Source organism: Halictus rubicundus, chromosome 2 (genome assembly GCF_050948215.1).
Source record: "Halictus rubicundus isolate RS-2024b chromosome 2, iyHalRubi1_principal, whole genome shotgun sequence".
In the NCBI taxonomy this organism is placed as follows: Eukaryota; Metazoa; Arthropoda; class Insecta; order Hymenoptera; family Halictidae; genus Halictus; species Halictus rubicundus.
This window is the reverse complement of record NC_135150.1, coordinates 28,858,162-28,885,943: the sequence shown is the minus strand read 5'-3', so window position 1 is coordinate 28,885,943 and position 27,782 is coordinate 28,858,162. Positions and strand designations below refer to the sequence as shown.

At 36.7% G+C, this 27,782-nt stretch overlaps 5 protein-coding genes across 9 annotated transcripts in view; 2 read left to right on the top strand and 3 right to left on the bottom strand.

The window, feature by feature from the left end:
- Nucleotides 1-27,782, bottom strand: part of LOC143365895 (synaptic vesicle 2-related protein) — a 358,886-nt gene that overhangs the window by 20,759 nt on the left and 310,345 nt on the right. The window lies entirely within an intron of this gene.
- LOC143365890 (protein Wnt-5b) lies at nucleotides 227-21,794 on the top strand. 2 transcript variants are annotated; one of them, XM_076806469.1, is made up of 8 exons: nucleotides 227-963; nucleotides 12,103-12,188; nucleotides 17,537-17,802; nucleotides 18,183-18,363; nucleotides 18,487-18,598; nucleotides 18,902-19,004; nucleotides 19,440-19,607; nucleotides 19,979-21,794. In XM_076806469.1, the coding sequence occupies exons 1-8, from the start codon at nucleotides 940-942 to the stop codon at nucleotides 20,164-20,166; spliced, it is 1,128 nt and encodes a 375-aa protein (XP_076662584.1). In that variant the 5' UTR covers nucleotides 227-939; the 3' UTR covers nucleotides 20,167-21,794. The 2 variants fall into 2 exon arrangements, with proteins under 2 accessions (XP_076662584.1, XP_076662585.1); XM_076806470.1 differs by lacking the exons at nucleotides 227-963; nucleotides 12,103-12,188 and adding an exon at nucleotides 16,736-16,809.
- Nucleotides 21,886-22,981, bottom strand: Mrpl18 (mitochondrial ribosomal protein L18). Its single transcript, XM_076806471.1, has 3 exons — nucleotides 22,563-22,981; nucleotides 22,362-22,475; nucleotides 21,886-22,173 (listed from the first exon to the last, which is right to left on the bottom strand). Exons 1-3 carry the CDS (start codon nucleotides 22,742-22,744, stop codon nucleotides 21,939-21,941), a joined length of 531 nt encoding a protein of 176 aa, XP_076662586.1. The 5' UTR covers nucleotides 22,745-22,981; the 3' UTR covers nucleotides 21,886-21,938.
- On the top strand, nucleotides 23,120-26,285 carry LOC143365889 (thiamine transporter 1). Of its 4 annotated transcripts, none has more exons than XM_076806467.1 (7): nucleotides 23,120-23,206; nucleotides 23,682-23,904; nucleotides 24,137-24,521; nucleotides 24,612-24,992; nucleotides 25,192-25,384; nucleotides 25,476-25,614; nucleotides 25,796-26,285. In XM_076806467.1, exons 2-7 carry the CDS (start codon nucleotides 23,782-23,784, stop codon nucleotides 25,979-25,981), a joined length of 1,407 nt encoding a protein of 468 aa, XP_076662582.1. In that variant the 5' UTR covers nucleotides 23,120-23,206; nucleotides 23,682-23,781; the 3' UTR covers nucleotides 25,982-26,285. The 4 variants fall into 4 exon arrangements, with proteins under 4 accessions (XP_076662582.1, XP_076662581.1, XP_076662583.1 ...); XM_076806466.1 differs by lacking the exon at nucleotides 23,120-23,206 and adding an exon at nucleotides 23,300-23,584; XM_076806468.1 differs by lacking the exon at nucleotides 23,120-23,206 and adding an exon at nucleotides 23,300-23,643 and having other exon boundaries at nucleotides 23,743-23,904.
- LOC143363087 (uncharacterized) lies at nucleotides 26,340-27,781 on the bottom strand. The gene is made up of 5 exons (XM_076803710.1): nucleotides 27,743-27,781; nucleotides 27,607-27,667; nucleotides 27,413-27,546; nucleotides 26,510-26,791; nucleotides 26,340-26,430 (listed from the first exon to the last, which is right to left on the bottom strand). Exons 1-5 carry the CDS (start codon nucleotides 27,779-27,781, stop codon nucleotides 26,368-26,370), a joined length of 579 nt encoding a protein of 192 aa, XP_076659825.1. The 3' UTR covers nucleotides 26,340-26,367.

The window sequence follows — 27,782 nt, the reverse complement described above, 5'->3', positions numbered from 1 at the left end:
CGTGGAAAAGCATCCCCGGTGGCGGCTCGATTGCGTTTCCTGAAAAACCATCGTCGAGCTGGAGAGTAACGGTAATGGCACATCTCACTATCATCGGTCCAATCGGTCCTAGATTTCGCTAATTGTACCACTGTTTATTTGGTTCCTGGTGACCGATGTTTCTGTAGAATATTATTTCCCCTCGAGAAGTTCTTTTACCGTGTGTACCGTGTGTACCGTGTGTACCGTGTGTACCGTGTGTACCGTGAAAGTGAAACCGGAGTAGTTTGAAACCGAGAGTCGAAAAAAATCAGTTCGTTTCGATTGTGTGTTTGAAAGGACTTCCTGTCTTGACGTGCTTCGTGTTAGGGCTCTGGCATTAGCGTGAAAACTAGTTTTCCTGTTTTTTTCTCTCTTTTTTTATCGTAAACTTATAATTTTCCTCTAACAATACAGGTTACGCGTTTCGCTTCAATGCTACATGCTTCGTTTCTTCTCGGAAATGGAACACTGATAATGTAGTTGCATTTCGTTACAATAGTTTCCTTTGAAATGTTTAAAGTCAAGACTTTACTCTGATTTTGATACGACCGAAAGATTCTAATATTGTATGGAAATTTCGTAAGAGAATAACAAAGTTACACGCGTTTAGAAGGCGGAGAATGTAAAATCGACTTATTGTTAGAGATAAAAGTGTCGATGGCAGAGGGAACAACAAGTAAGAGAAACTTTTCCGAAACTTCTCGGGAATCGCAAAATGCGACACGAACTGCACCACGTAAAAACTGACAGAATCGCTGATAAAACAGACTGTCCAGAGAACGATTCGATGAATGTATGCTAACGAGGTTGCCGTTGTTGTCGATACTAATTTAAAAAGCAAGTGCGGCGGTGCCTTTTGCCGATAAAAAGTGAAACGGTGCCTGATCTTGCCACGGCAGTAACACTACCTCGACCTTAATGACGTTGGATACACCCGGTTTGGTAAGTAATCGTTTAATCGGCTTAATCGGCTATAATAATTAACCCTCCGATAATTTTACCTTGCTTTTATTATTAACACGTTAGTACCGCTATTAACACATTTGCGTTTACAAGCACGGCCCGACGCGACGCGACGCGACGACGCGATTACACGGGTGAGCTTCAGCTATGCAAAATGACATTGAGATACTTTTACCGCAATCATTACGAACCCGTATATTTCTGATCAAATTTATTTAATATACCTCACCACGTCTCTATTTTTACCCTTACGATCTTGCATAGTTACATGCACATGCTATGAATATATAAAATGCTAAAATTGAACCACTTTTTGTGCAACGCGTAAATAGGAATTCTTTGTCGCTTTTGTGTGCAACAATTGTTCGTTCAAGTTAGCATTTGTTCGTGTAGAATTAGAAACGTTGCCTTTCGTGTTTCAATTTTCTAAGCAGTTTTTATCGAGGAATTCCTTTATACTAATATTTATTTTTAGTACACTTATATTTATAATAGTATTTCATGAAATGCTCCAATAGTATTGTGTTCCTTTGAAATCCAAAGTTTTAGAGAAAGACAAAATATTTTCCATCAACTTCTGTATAGGTACGTGGAACGATTTACGGTAAAACCTCGATAGGTGCACAAAATTTATTGAAACTCTTCAGTAGTATTTGATTCCATGAATCCAAAGTATTAGACTACTTTACCATCTTTACGTTCGCACGCAATGGTTTACAAACGATTTACGGTAGAACCTCGATAGTTGCACAAGCTTGCGTGGCCTCGTTTCGTTGCAGTTTCGATAACTTCAAAATTCTGTTTCACTGCCTGTTTCTTCGTTGCCGATTGTTCAGTTCGTTTGTTTACAATCAAACAACCGCTTCCACTGTGAGTAGAGAGGAATGTAACGAACAAGCATTGCAAACTGTACAGGTTCTGTGGCAAACAGTCCGAGCACCGGTCGAAGCAGCATAAACAAAGAAGTCTTATTTTTTGTTTTTTCCGATAACAGTACCCCTCTGTTTCGGCCAATTAGAGTCTGCGAAAGTAACGCGAGTGCCCTTAGAAAGTAGAACATCGGCGATTTTTACGTGGTGCTGCGGATTTAACGCGGCTCGGCGCGGCTCGGCGCGGCGCGGCGCGGCGCGGCACACGCATTAAAGTTGTCGGTGCCGGTAACAGGATCTCGTTAGGAAGGAATCGATATGCGCGATGGCATTCGGCGCTGTTCGACAAATGTGGTCGAGATGATAAACTTTCATTGCCGCTGAGACACGTGGTAGCGTCGATCGATTTCAAAGTTACGCACCTATCGAACGAGCAGCTCGAGTTTTTTTGCTTTCTTTTTCGGAAATCAAACAGTTCCTCCGTTCAAAATAAAAATTCTCTCACGATTCGGGTTAAAACTCTTTAATGTTCCGTAAATCCAGTGTTGACAGAGAGACGATTTTTTTCTTTTGTTTTTTTATTTCACTCTTTTACAAAAATCTCAAGAATGCATTTATTCGGACTGTTAATGTCTAGAGAAACACATTTATTGAACAAGTTCTTTAACTCTTTGCGGCACAGGGAAATGTCCCACGATGCCGTAAAATACATCAAAAAGGTGGGACACTTTTAATCCCGCCGTGCCCCAAAGAGTTATAAGCGCATATTTGATAAAATTTAGAGATTTTAGTTTTTCAGTTTTTTAGTATGCAATGTTCAGTTCTATGTACGAGACGCTAAAATGAACAATATTCATCTTAAACCCAATTATAGATCTATCAAAAGCAAGGGTTATCGTTTCGTTTCGCTTCCATCTATGAGTTCATCTTGATCCGTTATGTCATTTGGTTCTGTCTCCGCGAATTTGATCCGCGTCCTTTCATTGCAGAGGATACTTCTATCTCACGGACGCATACATAAAAAGTTCCTTTCTTCTTCTTATCTTATTTTAACGCCTCAACAACGGCTGACTCGGTATGTATGTGTCGCGTCAAACGTTGTCACTGTCTTTTCTTGCACGCTATGTAGATTCGGATGTATAACTATTATATTGTACTCCTATGTAATATCATTAATATAAGTGTATGCTTAAAATTCGGAAGATGCTGCATAGCGAACTGCGAAATATTCAAGATGTTGCCGATAGAGAAAAATCAGGCGACCGTCATTAGTCGGTAGTAAACGGGATTTTTTATTCGACGATCCCGTCATTAAGGTGTTAATCGGCTCGGTCGATCGTAATCGCTAATCATTTAATTTATTCAGGGCCGTGTTTATCGCTCTTCTTCATTTCCAAGGCTAATCTCGTGCAATTTCCACTAAGTAATTGCGTGTTCTTCGCGACGGTTTTGCTCCTCCATTATCATTTTATTGGCAGTCATCGACTGAACTGTATCAGCAGGTTTTTTACGTTTTCACGGTTCCTCTCTTCCTGTACTTATTTTCACCGCCTCGTACTCGATGACCGACCGTCTTCGCGCATCTATAGCAAACGTTGCTGAGTAATACACGGTAAAATAACAATTTTTATCAAATCCAACAATGATTTCAAATTACCCTCTATCAAAACCATTTATCGAGAGAGTAAGCTTCTGTCTAATTCCGGATTTCATCGATTGGTTCTTCGGAAACGTGAATTCACGTGGACATCCACACTCTGTTGACGTCGTTCTCCATTTTCCCTTCGATTGCTTGATTGCATATAGTCACAGCCAATTATCTTCAACTTATTCGCTTTTACTTTTTCCATTTAATCCCATTTTGAATGTGAAGCGTCGAGCGAGAGTCTCTTGGTGATTACGTTCAAATTGTGACAATTACCTTTGTCACTATTCCGAAAAATGAAGAAACAGATAATTTTCTCCCTCTTTTGAACATCGTTATCCTTAATTATCTTTATTTATTTCGTTGTCCCAAAAGAAGGCACTACACGAAATAACTGAAAAGCCATTGACCGTTAATCCTTGGTTTTTAGAAGTTAGTAAGCCGGTAGATAAATCGTTAATTAACACATTATCGCCTATAATAAATTGCTGAAAATTTTGAACGTACTTTTTTGAACGATCTTGCCTCGTCTTTCTGTAGTTTCTGTTCCCTTTCGAACGTCGTCAACCTTTAATCTTTGTTTTGTCCTTCGTCCTTCCCCTGGTCTTTCTATCCTTGAAAAATACATTTTCGTAAATTTTTTATTCGCCGTCAGCCCATCGCCCCCCTCTGTCTCTCTCTCTCTCTCTCTTTCTCTCTCTCTCTCTCTCTCTCTCTCTCTCTCTCTCTCTCTGTCCCTCAATTTATTTTGCTATTTATTCGTCTCGTTCCTTTTCTCTTTCTTCTGTTCGTTCATCGAGAGTCCTCAAACGAGCACTCCTTTCTCTTCAATCCACTCTACACGCCAGCCTGGCAGGCACGGCTCTTATGGCGCATCCTATGTGTTTGTATATCTGAAATGAATTTGTGTGCGTGGGGACCCCGTCCCTAGGCCGGGAACTGCGTCAAGAGGACTCAAGTCATCGTCCTACCCGCTCCTGTTGAAAATCAGCGCTGGCTGACTCGTCGCCGACAAGTTGACTCAATGATGAACACCTTTTCCCTGCCTGGAAAATAACGATACGCGTTTATCCTGGCGCAAAGTGGCCCAGATATTTTTTCAACATTCGAAGCCGGTTTGTAAAATCAACCTCCCACGATTGTAGGCGGATCTGTGGATGGAATCGCGCGCCACGCCGATCCAGATGGATCAGTTGGATTCTGCAGGACGAGAACTCGTGAATTTACTAATCCTGAAAATACTTGCCACATTATTTAATATTATTTAACGATTGAGAACGACTCGATAAATTGTTCAATAGCGACAGGAATTTCGTTGATCGTTCAACAAATTTCTGGAATTTTTACATATAGTGTAACAATTTCTTCCGAAATTACTTATGAGAAAATTATTCTAGCGTATCACCTAAAATTTCCATTTTACGAGAAAGGATTTTAATCAAATATTTACAGACAAGACCTTTTAGAGATCGGATTATTCAAGAGAGGAAACAGATTGTATGAGCATCAACTTCTATAAAATTCTAAACAGTTTTCCGTCTTCGTCTTGTCGAATCGCCTGATTTTATCAGAACCTGCAAGCTTTATATTCATCGCTCGAAACCAACAGTGACCGCATAACACAATAAACGCTATCACGTATATGCCCTTTTAAAATCTTCTCACATTCAGCTTCGTAGCTTCTTAGAGGTTTGGCAGTAAAGATGTCACAAGTATGAGACGTCGCGAGATAACCCTAAAAGATGCGGCGTATAAAAGTTGTTGCGCCGTTTCGCCAATTGGCGCGATGCTCTTCAAAAAAATATAAACGATGGTCATTGTTAGAACGATAAAAAGTGAACGTTGTCAAGACGGTGACGACGCCGGAACATCATCTCGTAAAGTTTTACAGTCGTTTTAGGATCATCTGTCTGGATAATCTCGCGGCGTCGGGATACAAAGGATCCGTCAACTACGAGAATACTGCTATTTACAACAAAATTAAAATTGGTCCAGCGCTCGATTTGATACCTAAAGAGGAGAACTCTGAACGAGCCTGTTTATCTTCAGGGTTCAACAAGGTTCAAAAACCTTGTCTTCGAACATGTGTGGACGTTCTATAACGTCCGAGTAACTGTTTCTTTGAAATGCTTCTTCTTTTATGAACTGTACTTGTTCTATATTTTCTAAACAAAATAATGCAACAACAAATTCTAGTCTGGTATGCTACGTTGTTGAAAATGTAGAACGTATATCGAACCTTTTATGCTAGTATGTTTTAAAAACATTAACAAGGCGGTAAAATATAAGCGTCAAGATTAAAGGAATTTAATGATATCGATGCATACTCAAGAATTCATTACAATTGTTAGAGGAAGAAACAAAAAGAATTGATTCGGTCCCGGCGTCTTGCAACTATTGCAGAACATTTTATATGTTTTGCATACAGATCCACAGTTTAAGGATTGTCTTATTACAGATATATTCGTTAAAAAAACACATTAATGAAGGATCGACGGAATAGAAATGCCAACGACATTTAAGTCAAGAAACATAAAAAAAACAGACAAGTTTCTGGTATCAAGTATCTCGCGAAGTTATCTAGTTTTGCAGAAAAACTAATGATTAGAAAGCCCACCTACTAATTGCAACTCGGCTGTCCATTAGATTTTCCGCGGACGCAAGTTTATGCTTCGGAATCACGTACGTAATTACGACTCTAAGAGAAATTAAACAGCGATGTTAACGTTCAGTTGTAGCAAAGCCAGGGCTTTCCTCGTTGCTGGAGAACCTACAGCCGGCGAGCTTGTATCGCAGAATTTCAGTAGGTTTATCGGCAGTGAAGTTACGATAATGTTTCCTGGTCAGGTGGCGGCAGAGGCTGCTGCAGAGCTTCTTTACACGCCTAGCGGCTCTACTAAACACATGGAAATATCTTTAACTTATTACGTTCATTCCACGCTCCTCTCTTTCCACTACATTTCATCGTAAAGATAATTCGTCGGTACCTGTACCGACTTTTAGCTTCCGCTTTTAATTAGAACCATCTCAGCTAAAGACATGTGGATGCGAAATGTCTTGTTGTATCTGCAATTAAAAATACAGACACCGTTTAATATATTTTTCGTTGGGCAGCTTGCTTCTAAATAATAGTGCAAATTATTTCAGTTAGGAAAGTGTAATTTCTGATGTACCATTCCAAAAGTTTCCAAACAAATAAAATGTACACATTGCAATATTTTGGAGAATAATTGTATATGTTATCGTAAAACAGGAATTAAGAGTAATGAAATTGCATTGGACACTTTTTTCTTCAAATTGTAACTCTTTTTGAAGTTTCGTTTCCTGATGATCAACTTTCGGGATGATCAATGTAGTTATATTTATATTTTAAGAAGGAAGAAGACTAAAACTTTGCTAAAACGCGATGTCTAATTTGCATATTAAGATTTACCGTGTTTCATAAACGAGCAATTCGAACTGTAGCCACTCGCTCGAGTGCATACAACGTATGCACCTCCAAATGTTAAGGTGCTATTTATCATAACACCAAGAGCAGTGTTCTTAAGGCTTAGACTACGGAACGGGAAGCAGCTAACGATAAGTAGCACTCCGTAAGACTGATGTTTATTTAAAATAACAAGTGTTGTACACGGAACTTTCTATTTGTTCTTCAGCCATTGAGTGGTTAGTCAAAACATAGTAGACTTTTAGAGTTTCATTCTTTCGATCCTGCGGATTATTCTACCGAATCAACAGGATTAACACATCAATAAATATAATAAAACGAATATCAAATACATTTTGCAAGAATTCTTATGCAAGATAAAAATTGTCCGCAGTAATATCAAGATACAGGTGCCATATTTCTTTTCTTAATCGTTTCAAATAAGTTGGAAGTACAATATTATTGCTGAATTCTTTTCAACTTTCTACTGTTCTAAAGATCTGTGGAATTTTGTGATAACTGCACCGAATCCGAAGTCTAGGTGCATAATTTTTCATTTCTGCATCGCTAAAACGTAACGAACGTAAGATTTAGAAATCTTTCCACGACAGCTGGTGAAAAAATATTTCATTCGAAACTACAGGGTTGCGTAGCAGTAAATCAAGATTTATCGTATCGTATCCGCCCACGGTGCTCTAAGGGTTAACGAAAAGAATCCTGGTTTCTTGGGAGTGTAAAAAATTGTTCTACAGGAAACATCTTAACTAAACGAATTGTTTGAGCTCATCAGTGATCTCACGAAAACGTGGAACGTAATTTATGTTAAAAATTCAACTTACGTATGTAGAATATACTGACTTTGATTCAATCAAATTACTATAAAGTTATTCTTCGACTAACAGCGGGAAGGGGGACAGAAATAATGAATGTAAATAAAAATAGTATTAAAAGTAGTATATAATCAGGTGCAACTAAGAATGGATGAATGATTGACGCATGAATGAGTGAAAGTGTAAGATAATAGAGCAACTATTGTAAACCGAGCGAAACCAAGGCCGAAAAATAATCGATCTATAAATAAGCGGTTGGAAAGGAGCATTTATAAAACGATTATTTTTAAACAGACGCGACTTTTAGAATTTCATTTTCCAAAATAACTCGTTCATGATCATTCCAAGAAAGGAATGCTTGGAATTTCATTTAATCCTAGATAACTGACCTTTCGTAAAAACATGGCGATTGGAACATTTGAATTTTGTGACAATTCATTAAATATCTTTAAAATAGTTTTGTTGTGGAATAAAAAGAGTTCAATCGTGTTCGTATTTTTAACTACTGGACCGCGGATTTCATGCATTTCCGACAAAAATAGGTAAGTCGAATACAAAATTGCAATGACGTTAGAAGAATTGTAGATGCTGATGTTGTTACATTATTCTCGACTCGTTAAAATTATTCAAAGAGGAAATGCATCTTTCTGTAACTTTTGTTTCTTACAATTGACCTGGAGAATTTTTCTTTTGCATAAAAATCCGCAGTCTATTAATTACCGTTGTTATTTCCACGTATAATAGTTCAGTTATTATCTAGGATCAACCGAAATCCTCTGCCGATAAAACACTCGAGAAAAGCGCACAGTAATCCACCTGGTCCCGTTTAATTAAAAAAGTGAAAACAATATATGTATAACACTCTCGCAGAAAACAGGTTGCAACAGTTGATTCGCCCGAGCATGCACGCAGATAGCAGTCTTGCCGGCGATCGTGCTAAAACTCGCTTCGCTGAAGAGTTTCCGCGAGGGTATATATGTACATACAGGCATACAGGCATGGCCCTTTTTCATTTTCTGCAGCGTTCGTGTTCTATAGCGTTAATAAAATTATATTAATTAATACTTTCCAATAATAAAAGGGTTTAAACTGTCCTTTAGAAAGGTGGAACGCGCGTCACGGGTTTTATGGTGTTCCCCGAGTTCGATCCCGCGCCGGATCGCACCTAATTATCACCGAGTCGAGTTTCCGTGAAACTGCACGGGTCTGTTCGGTTTTATTGCGCGCGGAACGTCACGCGTACCTTTAATATTGGACCAACGATCTTTTACGTTCATTATAACCAGCGTGGTATCATCCAGCTGCGCCAGGATCAACGATCAGCGTCCGCGGACCAGCTCATTCAGCAACAAATGTAGCGGTGCTTGCACTACCGCCGGTCATGTCTTGTTCAACACGCCAGCGAGATACTTTATTGCTGATAATTCGAGGCTGGCCCCGCGAGAGACGTGCTGAAGTACGCCATTTACATTCCTGTCGTGATCACAAATGCATTTTATATACCGGCTAATATTCTGCCTGATCGCGTGGGCTAGATAAACGCGGACATACAGGGTGTTTCAGATGTGTACCAGGATATTTTCAAGGTGGGACTCGCCGAGTGAAACTCGGCTTACACGATCGTTCGTTTCTGCTCTATCATATCTGATTGTTGCGTATGCATCGCGAACAATTTACCTACCGGAAGCCTATTAACACTTCGGCCGGCAACCGGTGCTCCGAGATCATTACAGACAAAATTTATTGGAAATAGCCATTGAAATCACCGATTAAAAGAGTTCTAGAACTTTTGAGTAGATGCTTTTTAAAACCGTGGAGCCTTTCCCGAGAAATGTTCTAACATTAATTGACATTTTCAAATTCATTTAATCTTTGCACTGCTTTCAGTTTGATCTGCTCGATTTTGTTTAAGAGCTAAATAATTATTTTGAATACATCTATATTATGCTGTGTCAATCAACATCTCGATTGATCGTTTTCTGCTTTGTTACGAAGAACAAAGGAGTCGATATTGTATTTATAGCTGTGTTTAAAAGTTTGACAACCTTTCGAAGCGGTACTTTAGTACCTCTTGATCGATGTAGCATCGTTCCCTTCTTTTTAAAAAGCTCTCGTTTGTAAACATGTTTAATATGCTGAGTGGCCACCTGAATTGAGAACACGACAGGATCAAAAGTTACAAAATTTATGACTGGTTGGCTCGTTGTGGTGCCGATACATACTACATAACCATCCGCAGCAGGTAAACCTGAAAGCAACAGCCACCCATCGTGGTCGAGCAAGGTGTAACACAAGAATCGATCTACCATAATGGGCTAAACTTTTTGATTTTCGGACGCAACGACTCGTAACTCTCGGATGACAATCCATTTTGATCCATACTCATAAACGTGGCATCTCTTTAATTTTATAGTAGCCAGTTCAAATGAATAGGCAGCATTGTCGAGAGAAAACCTCTTCAGTTTTCCACCTGTCCACCCGTCATCTTAATTTTAACCCTTTTAATTGCGAATATACCAGCAACTACAACTTATTCTCATCATACTTCGACTTGCAAGTTTTTAAGTGTCGGATTTTAAATGCTACAATGACGTGTAAATAATAGTATTAAAGTCATTCAAAACAATCTTTATTCATCTCAGAAGTAATATAATATTGATTAGAATATTTACATTAATCGGTCGCACATCGGTGGTGCCTGAGAGGCACACTTGGAGCGTCAAGGGTTAATCTTTTTTTAATGTAATTTTTTTTTTTTTAAGTTTTTCTTTCAAACGTGGCTATATTCATTGTTGTATTATTGCCATCACAGTTAGAATATCGACGATTTCTCCGAGAATTCGAAATCGTGTACCCCGGCTACTGTTCCTTTTAATGTCGACAATTTGTATTTTGTAGAAAGATCTACAGTCTAGTGTTAATTGATAAAAAAGAAAAGTCACCCAAGGACATTCTCGATCGGTGACCGATGAATTCGAAGGGTCGAACAACTAATTTTGTTAAGCGGTTGACCGGCGTTTAAGCTCTCGGGCTACCTGATTCGCCGATCCGATATCGCTCAACGATGCGGCTGCGAAAAAATCGAGAAAATCCGCAAACCATAAATACGGGTATACCGGGGACCTTAGTCATCGGTTCGCGCAGTTCTCATATCCCGGTATAACACACACGGCGGAAAATGAAAAGTTATAGAGTTTGTGACTCGTAACTCAGCTCTCCGTAGTTTCTATTAACCAGTCGTGCAGCTCTGAGCTCTGAGCTCTGAGCTCTCGGGCTGAGAGAGCAAGAACCGAGGAGTCTCGCGGAGTCGCTTCAGGAGCGAGCAAGGTGTAATGTCGAATCGATGTACCATAATCGCCTGGACTTAGGTGTCTTTCGTTCCGAGCCGAGTCCTCGGCGTGCTTACTGCCCACAGAACTGGTATACGCGTACCTTATGTATGCTCAGGTACTGGTTATATATACCGGGTGAAGCACTTAACATTATCGTTCGGATTCACCGTATGAAATGCTCCTCTTCTGCGTTCTACGGTTTAGTCGTGTCTACGGGTACGTGGATCTGCGATCAGTCGCTCAGGAGACATTTTTTAATCACTCCTCGAGGATAGAGCTGTACCAATCGTCTGTGATTTGTCAGTTTTGTTTCATAATATTTAGACTGCGGAGGTTTCTGCAAAATAATAATTTTACTCGTCGATTTTAGAAACACGAGGCACATCGAAATATCTTCCTTCCTTAAACAATTTTCTATAGTTACGAATAATATAACCGATAGCCTTAAATTTTCGTAATCTCTTCACTGTCATAAATTTCACCTACTCATTTTCTCCGTAAATGCATGAAATCCGCGGTCTAATAATATTCATCAATATCCAGCTCACTCGGACTAACCCAGACACTTTTTAATGAGTCTTTGATGATAGAGTTGCGCAAATCGTCTGTAATTTATCTGTTTTGCATAGAATTATCTAGATTGATCAAGAAAGTTGCAATAATAATAGGCTCACGTGCTGATGTACAATATTTATCAACGTCTAGGTAGCCATTAGGTTCCGGCATATGTAATGTTCGATTTTAAAATGCAAGTGAAATATTATTGTAGTCTACAAGTGTACCGTATATGTAAATTATTTAAAAGTATCAAGCTGATCTTTGAGATCCTATCTTCAGTTTTTATTTAGATATTTAATTTTGTTTTCGAGCAAGTATAAAAGAATTAAAAGTGTACAAAAGAATTTTTAATATAAAATTATTTAATATAGTTTCGAATGTTACTAAAAATATTACAGCAAGAAATCGAGTGAAAAAGTATTCATAGTAATGTTCACACGTTGAATTTCTTTTCCAGATAAAGATGGCGATTTGCTGCGCTCTATTTATTATTTTACGACTAGTATTTATCGATGCAGCCTCGACCAATCCAGGAACATGGATGTAAGTACTTTTCTTTATTTCATTCGTTACTAGTCTATAAAATGATCAATAGTAAATGGGAGACGAAGACAGTAGTTTCCAAACAAAATGTCTAGCTAACATAAAGTCATTCGTGTTAATTACAAATCGAAAATTGTTCGAAGCAATCCTAATTTGTATTCCTTAGTCTGCGTATCCTGTGGAAACCAGCAACCCGACAATAATCATTAAACTGTGGATTCTTATGCAAAATAAAGATATTCTATCTGAGTTTCAACAACTAGAGGTTAAGTGAAACGGTATTTCCTATCTTAATCATTTTAATAGGTTGAAATTCATGCAACAGTATTTTTGAAATCTTTGCACTGTTTTTTATTTCACTTATTAACACTAAACTTACCGAGCCTTAAAAGTAACTATATATGTTGTCTTATAAAAATTACGAGATTGAATTTATTTGGATTTTGTGCGGTTCGTATTATAATACGTGCTCTACTAAATATATTCATTTGATTATTTCCACGAAATCATCTTTATAATTTCACTAATTTTAAAATAAAAAATCTGGAACCAGTCATTTTGACCGGCGGTGGTAGGTTTAGTGTTAATTTTATTAACGTCATTGTGCAAACAACACGAACGCCGTTATTCAGCGCGTAATTCTCCAGCAACAAATGAACGATCGCAATCAGCACCGCTCGATTATCCGAACGCAATCGATAAATTAAGACGTCGCGTCGCGTCGCGTTGCGTCGCGAGGAGAAAGGTGCGGCGGCCCTCGTCGAATTATGGCAAAAATTACTCGCGGGACGTCTATAATTTATAGGCCCTTTGTGCTTGGCGAGACGAAAGCGTGTCGTGGGAACCCGAACCAAGATATTTTTCAAAACACTGGCTGCCTCTTTTTCCGACGTACCCATGCCGTTGGTGTGTCTAATTCCTGAATCGCCCTTCTCGCCCCTTCATGCTACCCCTACGCGTCCATGACAAATCACTGAATGCTCCCTGGATCACTGTAGTTTTTCTTCGCACGAAACTTCCACCACGGTCAGGAAACTCTTCATGCTCGACTCGGTAATTGGATTTTTCTGAAATTCTAAAGATTATGGTAGTTTCGTTAGCATTCAGCGTGTTTTCAGGTTGTCGTCGCGCTGTGCTGGTAATGGCGATACCAAATGGCAGGTAAAAATGACGAAAGGCAACGTGACGGTAATCAGTCGAAACGATCATTCTCTGCTTCTCGTCTTTTGTCAAGAAAATATGAAATTTCATTCTGCATCTCAGCAATCTATCTATTAAACCTTTTTGGAACGTCAACGCATTTATTATAATTCAATAAAACCAGTAAAAAGAGAAATAAATTCCTCTTTAAAAAATCCGCAGTCTACTAATAATAATATATTTGGCTTTGAATATGATGACAAACAATCAAAACTTGATTGTTTAATATTTAATTTGATTTCAAACAGTAATTGGTACAATATTTTTCAGACTTTACGAACAACGTTGTACTCTGACATTTTGGTGCATCATTGTTTAGTAAACACGCGTTTAGTAATATAATTCGATTAGCTCTTACGACCGAATTTCCACTGCGTAAACAAAGAGACAGTATAATACCGTCGATGACTGATTCCGATACGTAGTCACTGACCCTTTGGATGATTACTGCTTTCTTTTTCTTCGTAATCTCTCCTGTAAGCGCGCCCGATCAAAAAATGCCTAATCACATGGGCGGGCCTCCTCGCATCTCCATAATAGTTAATCCTTCTTACTCGGGCTTAAGTTAAGAACGCGATGGGTTTAATGTCGTCATCTTAATTCTATTTTTGTCACAACCTAATTAGATTGGAATCAACACGGCTACGTGTGCGGTCAGGTTAAACCGAACTTTCCCGAAAGGAAATTGAAATATCATTGGGTTTTCTTACATCCCTATTTATTATTCGTTACTTCGTTCACTTCTGTAAATATTCGTCTTTCTTTCTCGATTCGCCTCTGCTGTTAATTTTTATATGTTTATCAAGAATTTCCCGTTACAACGAGAATAAACATCTTAACCATCGAAATTGCTACGGAATTTTTTGAGAGGATCCGATTAAAACGTTGAACTTGTAATTTAAGAAAAAAATTCATAAACATCTATTTTCACTGTTTTATTACCTTGCGAAGCTTTTTTTAGAAATTAAAAATGCATAAAGATACGGGATTTATACACACGCGTAAGCAAGCATCGAAGTTCCCATGGGATATTTAAGACTAATAACCAGTAATTCCACTGTTTTAGCGGTGTCTTTGTTTACGATAAAATTGTTATTACTATTACGCAATCCCGCCGCATGTTGCACCGCAAGTTCACCAGTATACGACGACGATTTCCGCAGATAATTTGCACTTTTCGTGGGGATTTCGAGTGTGTATGGCATAATAATGACGCAACGCGTACCGAACCGAACGTTCACACACGATAAAATAATCCGGCCAATATAAACGCGCATTATTCTTGCTAATCTACCCTCTGCTATCGACGCAACAACCCCTTAAGTCACCGCTAAGAGCCCGGTATCCAGATTAGATTCCAAGCACACACCGTGGCCGTGTATACGCGTTTCCATCCAGAAAATGAATTGATTCGCGCCGCGCCATTCGCGAGGTATTATTTCAGCGTGAATCAACGCGATATAGAAGCGGTCAGATTAAAGGGTGGCGTCCGGCCATTTTTTCTCGGCCCACGTAAAAAGAAAGTTCGCTGCGTTCTGCAGCAGACGTTGCATACGGCTCTCTCTATCGAACATTTCGTTTTTCCGCGATTGTCGTTAGGTAAGCAGCTCGTGCTCATTTCGCTGAAATGATCTAGCCAATTTCGTAAACAAAGTCGAACGCTTTACTTCGTTATTTGTTAAACATCAGTTAGTTTGGAACCCTAAGTACGGAACGTACAATCAGGGGTTCCCAAAGTTTTGCCTAGGTGGGCCAAATTGTAAATTCCAAAATATTTCGCGGGTCAGAATAAAAAAAAAAAGGTAAAAAATTAGACACGAGGATTCAAAGTTCGCTTTCAATTTTCGACTTAGTAAAATTATCGAAAGAGGAAACATATTCTCGTCTGGCATTCATTTCTTACGGTCGACTTAGAGCATTTTTATTTTGCAGAAAAATAGATTTACAGAAATTTAGTTCGACTGCAGGAGCAGCCGTTTTGAAAGTTTTGAACACCCGGTAGATGAAGCCATACGATTGTTGGTACAATCTTTTAAGAGACACGAGACATTACTTTTTGGGACGGCACAGCCCACAGTGTCCCACGAATTTGCGTGGGCAGGATCCTTCGAAATATTATCGTTCCCTTCCCGTGATTCCCCGCGTCATTGTTTTAGGGGAGTGCAAAGTCGATGATATATCACGGCCGAAACGTGTTCCGGAATATTAATGCTCTCTATTACGCACTCCCTGCTATAATCTTATATACCATGGGACATTTTAGTCACGATGGGAAAGACTGTTAATTTTAAACCCTTAACCCGTGGAAAGTTGTGTCTCGGTCTATCGTACATCCGAGGTTCGAGTGTCGTCGAATACTTTCACTCACAAGGGTTTACATCTTTTGATGCTGACATATGTACGCAGCTGATTGATCGTAATCTCTAGATCATTCTTTCTGTCCATTTCTCGGAGGTTGCTTTAACATCGTGATCATTAACAAGTTACATTTATACATTTTGCCTAAAGAATGATTATTTTGATGTATCGATGCCACCTGATGGCAGTAATCGAGGTTCTACTGAATCGTGAATTAAACAAGCCATGTAAATTGTACCGCGTTTGGTCTCGTTTCAATGAGAAAAATGTGACAAATGCGTTGGTAAAAGTATCACCAAAAAAAAAAAAATAAATAAATAAGAACAAACAAGTTTCGTTATTAAATTACCATTGGTAATCCAGCATAATATCACACTTCTCGACGACTGAGATTCTGGGCCCTTCGAAGGGTAAACCCAGAGGTATTGGCGATAAATTGTTCAGAAATTCAGTGCGCATTTTTCTTACCCTGTATATATCACTGTATTCTAATAAACGGAGATTTCTGACAAAAGCGCATTCGCTTTTCACCGAACGCGTCTCGATCTTCATCAGCTCATTGAACACGGTGCGCTCCGATTTCTAGAAATTCGTTACGCCGATTACATATGAATTGAAGGCAGGAAACCGGTGGACGAGGAACGAGCTCTCTGTGACAATTTTTAATGGCGCATTTGGGAGTCAACCAAGCGAGATGATGGAACGACGCGAGGCGACGCAACGCGACGCGACGCCGTCACAGACAGAAGTCGGGGGTCCCGAACTGGGGTAGCAATCTCAAATTCGAAACGGCTGCCCGTAAACGTTTCAGTGGCGATACGGGCACACTCGAATGCTCTAATATTGCCAATCAGACACGCGGAACGTGTTCCAGCGACTTCTGTGCAGGGAACTCGTGAGCACAGTGCGTGGGAAACAATGGACACGAAGCTTTTGTTCCGGGGTTTTGATTTTGATACGTTCTCATCTCGAGTGGAAAAATGGTAGAAGGGAAAGTTGCCGATGTCGCACCGCTTAAGAAGTTTTAGAAACCCGGAAACATTTGGCATGCTTCTCTAAAAATGTATAGGCTTAGATCTGTCATCCTAACATCTTAGTTTAATATTCCAAGAAAATAATCTATTTAGAATGATTTTACTGCATGCAATACAAAATTTTGCAGACACAACAAGATTTCAAGAATGCTGTTATACTATTTTCGACTTATTAAAATTATTAAAAGAAGAAATACATTGTCATTTAGCTTGCGTTCCTTACAATCGATCGTAGGCCTCTTTTATGTTGCATAAAGATCCGCAGTCTGATATTGATTTTTAATTATGTTCTACATTTTTAAAGGTACCATTTTGGCAATTGGTATTACAAGTTGCGCCGATGGTATCAAAATCGAAGCTGTCCTTGAAATGATAAAGCACTGAAAATAAAATAACTTTGCCTTTGAAGTTTACTATAAAAATATGTGGAAGACAGATTACAAACCAACGTATTGAGTTCGGGGGTGGTGACTATAGGGTGAAAGCATTCGAGCACGCGTTCAGCTATGCCAGATCTTGAGTTTACCGATGACATTATTATTTTAGAACCGCGACAGCAAGACTCCATAACAATGTATCTTTGGGACCTCTCAGTCCAATATATTAATTTATCGACAGTCACAAATACAGTTCTGAGAATTGCAAGTACTGTGTCCTCGATCTCCGACGTTGCTACGATCAATAAATTACAGTAAAATCATTGTGACTTACTCGATAAAGCTTGTAAGAATACGAAATGTCATTCGGTGTCACCAGAAACGTCGGTTCGCAACATTTCCCCCAACTTGAGACTGCCCAAATGTTGGAGACCTACGATATGGCAGCGTCTACCGTTTGCCACGGACTGAAGGGTCTCTCTCAAGGTCAAGAAAAACTATGTCAGCTGTCTGTGGATCACATGCTGAGCGTAGCGAGTGGCGCGAAATTCGGGATCCTCGAATGCCAACATCAATTTCGCGACCGAAGATGGAATTGCTCCACTGTTCGTGATGAGACTGTTTTTGGACCAATACTCAGAATAGGTAAGAAACTGCCGAGATCCGTTTTGCCGAAGTAATAAGTAATAGCAATCAAAATTTATAAACAATTCAATTGTAGGCACGTAGCTACGAATGTCATAATATTCATAGTCGCACGATGGAATTTATGTAACTGTTTGATAAGATAGTACACGGGTTTGTTCCTGATTTTTTGAGAACACAACAGAACCTTTAGATATTTTAAACTGTAATTGATAATGTTTTTTGAATATTTATGATAATTTGTTGTAGTTCTTAGCGTCTCTCAATTTTTCGAAGCAAGCTGTTGGACATTTCTAAAATGGCTATTTGTGGTCACAATTGTTGGAAGATTATTTTTTAAATTACTAAATAAATTGACTATTGTTCTATTCTGTTCGTAGCCAGCAGGGAAACTGCATTCGTTCATGCCATCACCGCTGCGGGAGTGGTGTACTCAATTAGTCGATCCTGCAGAGATGGTCAGTTATCATCGTGTGGTTGTTCCAGAAGCAATAGGCCCAGAGATCTGAAACATGATTGGATTTGGGGTGGATGCGGTGACAATCTTGAGTATGGTTACAAGTGAGTGCTAATTCTTTTGTAAATCATTTAATTGTCACTCACTCTTTGGGTTTGTTCGTTCGTATACAGTCACTGAAAATAGAGCTACTAAGGTAAGGGATCCTTGCTCTTGAATCGTTTCAGATTTACACAGGCATTTGTTGACGTAAGGGAACGCGAACGCAGCTTTAAAAGAGGCAGCCGAGAACAAGGCAGAAGCCTGATGAATCTTCATAATAACGAAGCAGGACGCAGGGTAAAATAAATTGCTCGAATTTGTTAAAATAGTTTGCTAAATCAACCGCTCGTTTGCTGAGTCAATTAACTCCATAAAACGATCGATAAAATAATACGCATCTAAAATTAAAAAAAAAAGTTTGTCGTTCAGTGATAATAAGAAAGCTGTAAGGAAACTCTAATTAGTAAGGATATTCATTTTAAATATAAAAAGCATCGGTCGAATATTTTCGGTAAATTTTAATAATCTAAAGAGAAGGTGATCACCTCACCTGAAGAATACCAATTTTGCAACAACATGGCAAACACGAATTTTTTACAGGCGGTAATTAAAAAGTCCAAGATGACGTGCAAGTGCCACGGAGTTTCAGGAAGTTGCAGCTTGATTACTTGCTGGCAACAATTAGCGCCGTTTCGAGAAATTGGTATGCTTTCCTTATATGATACTTATATGATAGTTTCAAAGATAATTTATTAAATGAAATATGTTCAATATAATCTTCAGTTTCTCTTCTTTATATTACATTTATTATTCTCCTTAATTTGGAGTAAAAAATCGAAATGTGTTCAATTCGAATATCGTTGTTTCGCGTTTTGATGGAATTTATAATTGCATTTTTGTTATTCTACTTGTAAAATCTTTATTTATTGCAATTGTTCGGTTTAATAGCTCGTTAGCATTACAATGAATGCATACAAGGGTCAAAATGGACTCGGAATCCATCGAACAAGTGCCGGATATTAAAACGATCCTATTAAATGCTTTAATCAGTCCAGTGTAGTATTTCTAACTTCAACTTGCTTACATATTACTTGCACATTTGAATTACTAATTAAATGACTCTATTTGATGTTTGCAGGTGACTTTCTCTTAGATAAATACGATGGAGCAACAGAAGTCAAAGTAAATAGACGAGGTCGTCTGTCCATGAGAGATCCACGATTTTCATTGCCTACGGCAAATGACCTGGTTTATTTGGATGATTCGCCAAATTATTGCCTTCCTAATGAAACATATGGATCTCTAGGTGACTGATTTCGTCAGTGGTTGTCCGTGTATTAATGTAAAAGAACAACAAATGGCTGCTAGTGATGTGTAAAAATGCATTACTGTTCAGAAGAAATCATTTTAATTTGGCGAATTCAAATATTTATTTGTTCATTTTCATGTACTTAATGCAAAGTTACTGTAAGAACATATGCATTTTACTTTTATCGTTGGCTGTTTTTCAAAAGAAGGAATCTTGAGTTGATCAGTGGTCATGATAGCAGGAAACATATAGTATACATTATTTTTTAAATAAATTAAAGATGGCATGAAGCTATTTCTGTACAACCTTAGTTTTGCTAGTAATGGGTCAAGTGAATACCAATTAAAGTTAAAACGATTTTTTACTAGGTACGCATGGCAGGATTTGCAACAGAACATCATCTGGAATGGACGGCTGCAATCTTCTTTGTTGCGGCAGAGGGTACAACACGCAAAAGTCAACTATTCGCGAGAGATGCGAATGCAAATTTCATTGGTGTTGTTATGTTGAATGTAAAACTTGTGTCAAAAACATAGACATTCACACTTGCAAATAAAATATCAGTCGTATTGATATTTTAGGAGGTCCACTCGATTATTTGCAATTCAACTTCTTTTACATTTCAGTACAATTGGATAAATCGAAGTATTTTGTATTATGTGCAAGGCTTTTTGCTATTAAAAAGTAACACAGAAATGATAACTCGTAATTGTCAATATGCGTACGTCTGACACTAATTTCAAGTTAAATAGCATTTTTATATTACCCTTTACAAAATATATACATCTTTTTAAAGAAATAGCTCGAACTGCCTTAAATATAAAAGCAATCTTATAGCAATATCTATTTGGTAATTATTTGCAATGTTAATATTTATTTAATAATAATATTCCAGTAGTGAATGTTTGACGAGGAATTAGTTCTGTTGTCTTCACCTATATAAGAAATTACGAGAAAGAGTTTGAGGTATGAAAATAAAATCAAACAGTATTAAAATTTATATGAACGATGTTTTCGTTTAATATGTGGAAAATATTGAAGCAACATATTCAGATCATGAAAACAGGAAATATATGTATAAATATACGTCAGATGTTACTTTATTTCTGAATTAGAGCTTTTTAAGCTTCATAAAGTATTTACCTTTGAAGTCTTAGTCTTATTAGAGTTAATCTATCATTAGAAGTTTTGTAATACTGTTAAAATAAAATTGAATTTGGAGAGGGATGGCACGGAAACAGTTTATGTCTATATTGCTGGGTCTCAGAAATTCAAATACTTTAATAAGCCTTCGATACTGTACATACCAACCTGTTCAATCTTTAATACGTATGCAAGTGCAAAGCAAGTGCAGTGCACATTTAGAAATCATATGTTTCTTAACGAATTTGTGAACGTATTAAGCGGCCTATATTACATTATGCTCAATTAGTTATGTAATTATTAATATATTTATTTGTGTCTTGATGAAACAATACTAACAAATGACTGAGAAACTGTGATTTCCCACATTTAAAAGCATCAAATGATTAATTTGCTAACCTTTTTTGAACTTTCTAATTACTATTATTTAATAGTCAGGATTATGATAAAATTACAAATACAGTATTATGTTTATCACGAACCATTTTCTATTAGTATAAAACATGTTAGCCTAATTGTACTACTAATATTACGTTCAAATAATTACTCCCGTAGCAATAAATTCTGCACAGATATATTTAACACTTTCATACATTATAACTTTACTGTATCTACCATAGATTAAATGTTTATTTAATATTGATAGAATTATTTATTGCTATCCTTGTGTAATGTATGATGTACAAATTTGCATACTTCAAATTTAAAAAAAATGAATAAATAAAAAAAAGAGAAGTTGCACAAAAACGGAAGATAATTATTTCATGTTCTACTTCAACCTTTTACCTACTTTGTTTACTTTACCTACTAATTTTTATAAAAATTCATATAAAACTTTAAGAGCTCTATATAATTATATTTTCTCTATTAGAATATATTGAAAAAATTCATATGAAATAAAAAACATGTAAACACAGACGAGCTATAGGTACAGACATGGTATAGCAGTAGAACAATCACGATTTGGGGTATCGTGTCTCACAATCTGAAATACCGACATCCACGAAAACCTTAAACCATATACATATATGGTCCACTAGAGCATCTATTCTACTCCTATATCTCGTCTACGACATAACTTACAAAGGCATTCCATTGTAATTAATAGTAAATAGAAATTTCAACTCTTACCCATTGTTATATTCAATGTACTATTTATTTATATTTACAAACAATTAAAAACTATTACTCAAAAGTTTCCCAAGTTTTCTCATCTCTGTATCTAGCTGCATGACACCAATATCTGAATTTCGGTGGTTCTGTTAAAGAAATTCCACCTTTCTCAAGTTCTTCCATCAGTAACTTTTCTTTTTCTCCAGATACGGTTTCTTCATTTTGATAAACCTCGATTATTCCACATTCTAAGCATCGTTGCGCAAGCACACGTCCTACATTTATGTATGCTGATGCATCAGATCCTCTAAAAGCAATTAAAATAATGTTTTTAATTTTTCAGCATTCTCTACATACTGTCTTTGCAATTCATCCTTTAATATTTTCATAAAAATCTAAATATAAAGCATCAATGATTTTGGAGCTAATGTACATATATGTAAACTAATTTTGTTATAGCGAATAGCAATAACTAAGTTTCTAATGCACACAAACCTATACAATTGTTTATGTATTCCCCATTCTCGGCTTGAAACTGTAATAATAGGACCATTTTCAAAATGGTGTATTTCTGCAACAATATGACGCTGAAGCTTATTTATAATTAACCTGCGCAGATTTCAATTAAAAACATTACATTAAAAACATAGCCGTAACGACGTCATGGTTACACGAATCTAGTAATAATCATATTACTTGTGCCAGTAAGAAAATCCAGGTTTCTCAAGAGCATAACCTATAGGTCTTCTTGCAATCCTTAGGCGCTCTAAATTTCTTGGGTTACGATTTTTAACTTCTGTACAATTTGCAATTATCTCTGCGTTTCCATGTACTTCTCTTTTAATAATTGTACCTATACGATTTCTTAAAGATAACATCTTAAAATTGCAATACTCTTATTGTATATTCTTTTATTTTTTCATTTACAATTCATTAAAATAATTTCTTCAATTTCGAATGTAAAATATCTGAGTACGTATACGTAAACGTTTTTTCTAGGTTTGCATGTACGGTATATGTATGTACTAATTGTAAGTATGCAAATAAAATTCTTCACAATAATACGAAGAATAGGTTAACTCATGATTATCACGAACTGTACGAAACGAGGGACCACGAGGGACGCCTCGCGTAACGAGTAGGGCTGCCTACTCCCTAGCTGTAATCTCCCTAGGTGCGACCTAGGGGAATGGCGACGCCAGCGCCATACTCCCTACAACACAACTAAAATCCCGGGCGTGAGCACTCTCATTTCCACTCTGGCTTTACGTTGATTTTGGTTACGTTTATACAGATACAATACATATATACGTATATCTATGCACGTGGTATGACTATATGTGAGTAGAAATCTGTTTGATTACTATTTAGCTGAGAGGGCGCCCTATGTAGGACCAAAAAATATACGGGAGTTGACATCCCCTGGTCACATTGCATGTGATTGCATGTGACATACATAGCTATCTGATAGGTCATTATGTCTCATGTGCTTGCCTTTTGTGTTTTAATCGGAACATTTATCGGCTAAAATTGTCTTACAATGCGTAGACATAGCCTAAGAACTTTTCTTCCCGTTCATGATACGATGTGTTTGCTGCGCCCTCACAGTTTATACTTTTACACATGCTCGAATTTGAACTTTGCGAGGTGCTTTGCAGTGTGCAAGCACCGCTCGATTCGGCAAGAATAAGAATGTGGGGAACGTGATTGTACCCTTAGTTAGTGAAATTTCATTAATTAGTCTGAATTATAAACATCTTCGCGTTCAACGATGACAGTAAGTCCGAAATGTTTAATGCATATATTGGTTTATAGAGTGTGATTAATTGAAACAGCAATTTTGCGAAATTGCATTACTTTTGGTATACATTGTTAGAAAGTGATCTAAAAACGAGGAGAAACGAGAGTTATTAAAATGAAGTGGATAATAATTTCATGTATTTTATGTGTATTCGGATGTTTCAAAGAATTCAGACCTTCCGAATCTTTTGTCACTGATTATTTAACTGGCCCATGGAAAAACTTTACGGATGTCCAGGTAAGCGTAATCTGCATTATGTGTTGCATTTATACATGGTCATTATGAAATCTTCTTGTATTAATTAATAAGTCTCGAACTTTTATATCTTCATAAAATATAGAAATTGAAGTACCTTGTTTGTATATATCTGATTAGAATTTCCTTTCGCTTTTAAATGCCACATGTAATACTTATGTAACCAGATTTATATTGAATAAAAGATCTTTTAAAAATATAATAATATCTTCAGGTTAATCAAGAAATTTTTCCTGTCTCTACGTATTCTTACTTTGCAACGTTAATCGTTGTATTTTTAATAACTGACTTTGTGAGATACAAGCCTGTTATTATACTATGTGGTTTGTCTGGTGCTACTACCTTTCTGCTAATCGTTTTTGGGAAGGATATCGTGACCATGCAAATTTTGGAATTTTTTTATGGCTTATTCTTGTCCACAGAAGTAGCTTACTACACGTATATTTATGCTAAAGTTGACAAAGCACATTATCAAGAAGTAACAAGCCACACAAAAGCAGCATCTTTGTTCGGTCGCTGTATGTCCGGTATCATTGCACAATTAACAGTTTCTTTTGATCTATTGGATTACCATCAATTAAATTATCTTACCATATCAGGTATTTATTTTGACTTGTACATTTTCGAAAAGGAAAAGTAGCTAGTTGGGAAGTTATAACTGGTTCTATAAAATAAATTCTATTTTTCAGCTATTACATTCGCGATGATATGGGCATTCTTTTTACCTCCTGTTGGAAAATCCATTTACTTTCATAGAAGTAATGAAATGGTAGCATCGCGCCAAAATTTGACTATTGAGTCGCAAATATCCGAACATCCTGCTCAGTTTGGTTCTTCTAATAAAAAGGTTTCTGTAATAGAGAAAATAAGACGAGCTTATGTGTTATTGTGGAAGGATTTCTTATCAGCTTATTCAAATAGACATATAGTTAAGTGGTCAATATGGTGGGCCTTTTCGACTTGCGGGTATTTACAAATTACTAGTTATATACAATTACTTTGGCAAACTGCAGTTTCTCCTGAAGATAAGATTTACAATGGAGCTGTAGACGCTCTTTATACAATCATAGGTGAGCAGTTTAGGTTTTCACTTTATATCACTGAGGAATTTAAGAATAGTTAGAATTAAGTAGAATTCTATCAGTAAAAGATAAAAAATAAATGATGATAGTACTACTTAAGTGATAACGTTAGAAATATAAATTTACAATAGTAGTAATTTGATTATTATTACATAGAAATAAATGCAGATTTTATTTTCATAAATAGGTACAATAACAGTATTTTGCGTTGGAAAGGTACCATTCAATTGGTCGCTGATAGGAGACATAGTGGTATCCTTTATGTCACTTATGGAAGGCATTTTATTAGTAATCTCTTCTTACAGTCATGATATTTGGTTGTTATACCTGTCTTTCATAATATTTGGAATTATTTATCATACAATGGTCACTGTCGCAAGGTATTTGTCAGTTTAAATCAAGTTAGTCTTTCATGAAGTTTTTTTGTCATTATTACACAATAATATCATTAATCTACTGATTTACTTTTAGCTTCGAAGTTGCAAAGTCTATATCAGAGGATAGTTATGGTTTAATATTCGGTATAAATACATTTTTTGCACTTGCACTACAAAGTATATTAACAGCTGTTGTAGTGAATGGAAACTTAGGATTAAATCTGAGATCTCAGGTAAGATCACAACCCAAAGTTTAGTTGGAGTTGTTAGTTAGTTCTTGTAATTACCATGTTTGGTAATATTAGTTAGAATCTGTTGTTGATTCAGTCTCAGAATTTTTAAATAATGTCTTTTGCTACAGGCCCTATTAACCATTTAAGTTTGTACCTATAATCTGAAAATTTTCCTTTTTAGTATCTTATCTATGGTGGTTACTTTATTGTGATAGCAATGCTGTACACAATAATAGGTATTTTTAACATTGCTCGAAATTTTAAACGTGGCAATAAATTCAACATATGGGCAAAGACTCAGGATGTCACGACTGACTCACAACCTGAAGATGAAGAGAAGTCTTCAAAGTCACAAAGTTCTAGTTGAGACTTTATTTCTTGTTTCTCTTTGAAGTGATATTTTCTAACACTTTAACGAGCTACAAAGAAGTTGACGATATTTGTTGTCGCTGACAGAAAGAACACCACGCAGATTAAATTGTTATAACTTTTTCTTATTGACGACAGAAGTAAGTTGTGTAAATTAGGAATGCGAGTGGTAGTCAATTTATTATGCATGTATATGAGTTTTATAGGTATGAAAGTTACAAATTTTATAGTTGACTCTGTATGTATCAATTATGTTATTTTATACAAAAATATAGAGGAATTTCATATTGTTGTTTGTTACCTTATTAAACATTGTTTTTGTATAATAACATTATTCATTCTACCCATACCATTATCTCGAAGTTCAATCCAAACAGGGTGTCTTCATTCTTCTTTAATGGGACTTATCAAGAATTTTATTTTATCCAAAACTGGTTCCCTACATTTCTGGAAGCAAATTAACAATGTTGCACAGAGGATACTATCATTTTTATAATCATTTAAGATATTTTACAGCGTCGCTCACGGTTGAAACTGTTTGAAACAAACATTTTCCCAGTTCGCGTCGAGAGTTCGCATTCTTGTCGAAACGTTTGAATAACTTCCACCAGATCACACAATCCAGTACCGTTTGCCTGAATTCCTGGCTACCATTGTCCATTGTGTCGTTTCTGATTATAGCAGAGATGGATTTCATAGACTCGTCCTCGATTATTTTCGAGAACATGCAAGGATAACTGTCGCAGTCGTTCGCGTTGTCGAGCAATTTCTCAAGGAGTAGAGTGCCCTTTAAGCAGATTCGAATCACCTAGCGAATTATTATAACAATTATTTGTACAAACGAAGGGATGACAGTTGCATACGTGTAAATGCGATTTTTTGAAAAAAGAAAAGAAATATTCATCGTCGAGGTTTTAGAATCCTTTTGAAAAGAATATCTCCACATTTCAATATTATACTTAGCTTTACTGAGGAGTCGAATGACAATAGGTATCAGCATATTTTTTGCTGAAATAATTTTAGCTGCAGGAATCGAGTTACACCTGAAAGTCTCAATAGTGGAAACGACATATTGCTTAATTTCGAAGAAAGACATGATAATATATTTCTTTTAATGGTTTGGATCTAAGATGTAATATATATGTTTCTAATACTTTGTACATGGAGGATTTAAAAAGTCCCTCTTTATATCATCATACCAAAAACAATGAACACTTTTTTGTTGTTTAATGGCTTTATACATCCGAAGATTATTATATCACATTGAAGAGTGTACAAAATAAATATTAATTATTTCTAATTTGGTTTGTAAGCTTGCTGTACGAAGTGATATCAGCTTTTGTGCGTAACGTACTCAATATCTTCTGAATGTTTAAAGTCCTTCGAATAATTATTATAAACGGCGCAGTATAAGTACATGCATATTTACCAAGCTCGGCGGTACAAGTATAGGATAAGCTTGAACGAGACTCGTGTCTGCTTTATCAAAGTCGTCGTTGACATTTCCAACGAGTACAGTTACGATTTCGTGAACGTCAATTATTGATAACATTAATACCAACCCTGAATCCACATTGCATGCTCAATCTTTGTGTATTAGCCGAATAAAAAATCTATTTATACCTGATACGGAGACGATCATTATCGAATTATTTCCAACGGACAGGTATTTCTCAAATTTTATCTACGAAACTGCACGATTTGTTGATATTGTTCAGATTAAATTGAAAGCGCTGAAGATTGCTAAGAAAACTATTACATGAGACATTATGGTAACAACATATTTATAATTGGGCATA

Bases quoted from the DNA above. Each gene is read 5' to 3' on its own strand.
- LOC143365890 (XM_076806469.1), top strand. From the start codon at position 940: ATGACGTTGGATACACCCGGTTTG. The intron at 18,599-18,901 runs GTAAAATAAATT...AATTTTTTACAG, and splicing joins ATAACGAAGCAGGACGCAGG to GCGGTAATTAAAAAGTCCAA. The intron at 19,608-19,978 runs GTGACTGATTTC...ATTTTTTACTAG, and splicing joins TGAAACATATGGATCTCTAG to GTACGCATGGCAGGATTTGC.
- Mrpl18 (XM_076806471.1), bottom strand. From the start codon at position 22,744: ATGTTATCTTTAAGAAATCGTATAGGTACAATTATTAAAAGAGAAGTA. The intron at 22,476-22,562 runs GTAATATGATTA...AAATCTGCGCAG, and splicing joins GGATTTTCTTACTGGCACAA to GTTAATTATAAATAAGCTTC. The intron at 22,174-22,361 runs GTTTGTGTGCAT...AATTGCTTTTAG, and splicing joins ATACATAAACAATTGTATAG to AGGATCTGATGCATCAGCAT.
- LOC143365889 (XM_076806467.1), top strand. From the start codon at position 23,782: ATGAAGTGGATAATAATTTCATGTATTTTATGTGTATTCGGATGTTTC. The intron at 23,905-24,136 runs GTAAGCGTAATC...TAATATCTTCAG, and splicing joins AAAACTTTACGGATGTCCAG to GTTAATCAAGAAATTTTTCC. The intron at 24,522-24,611 runs GTATTTATTTTG...TCTATTTTTCAG, and splicing joins AAATTATCTTACCATATCAG to CTATTACATTCGCGATGATA.
- LOC143363087 (XM_076803710.1), bottom strand. From the start codon at position 27,781: ATGCCCAATTATAAATATGTTGTTACCATAATGTCTCAT. The intron at 27,668-27,742 runs GTAATAGTTTTC...GCAGTTTCGTAG, and splicing joins TTGTTACCATAATGTCTCAT to ATAAAATTTGAGAAATACCT. The intron at 26,431-26,509 runs GTGAGCGACGCT...ATTTGCTTCCAG, and splicing joins TGTTTCAAACAGTTTCAACC to AAATGTAGGGAACCAGTTTT.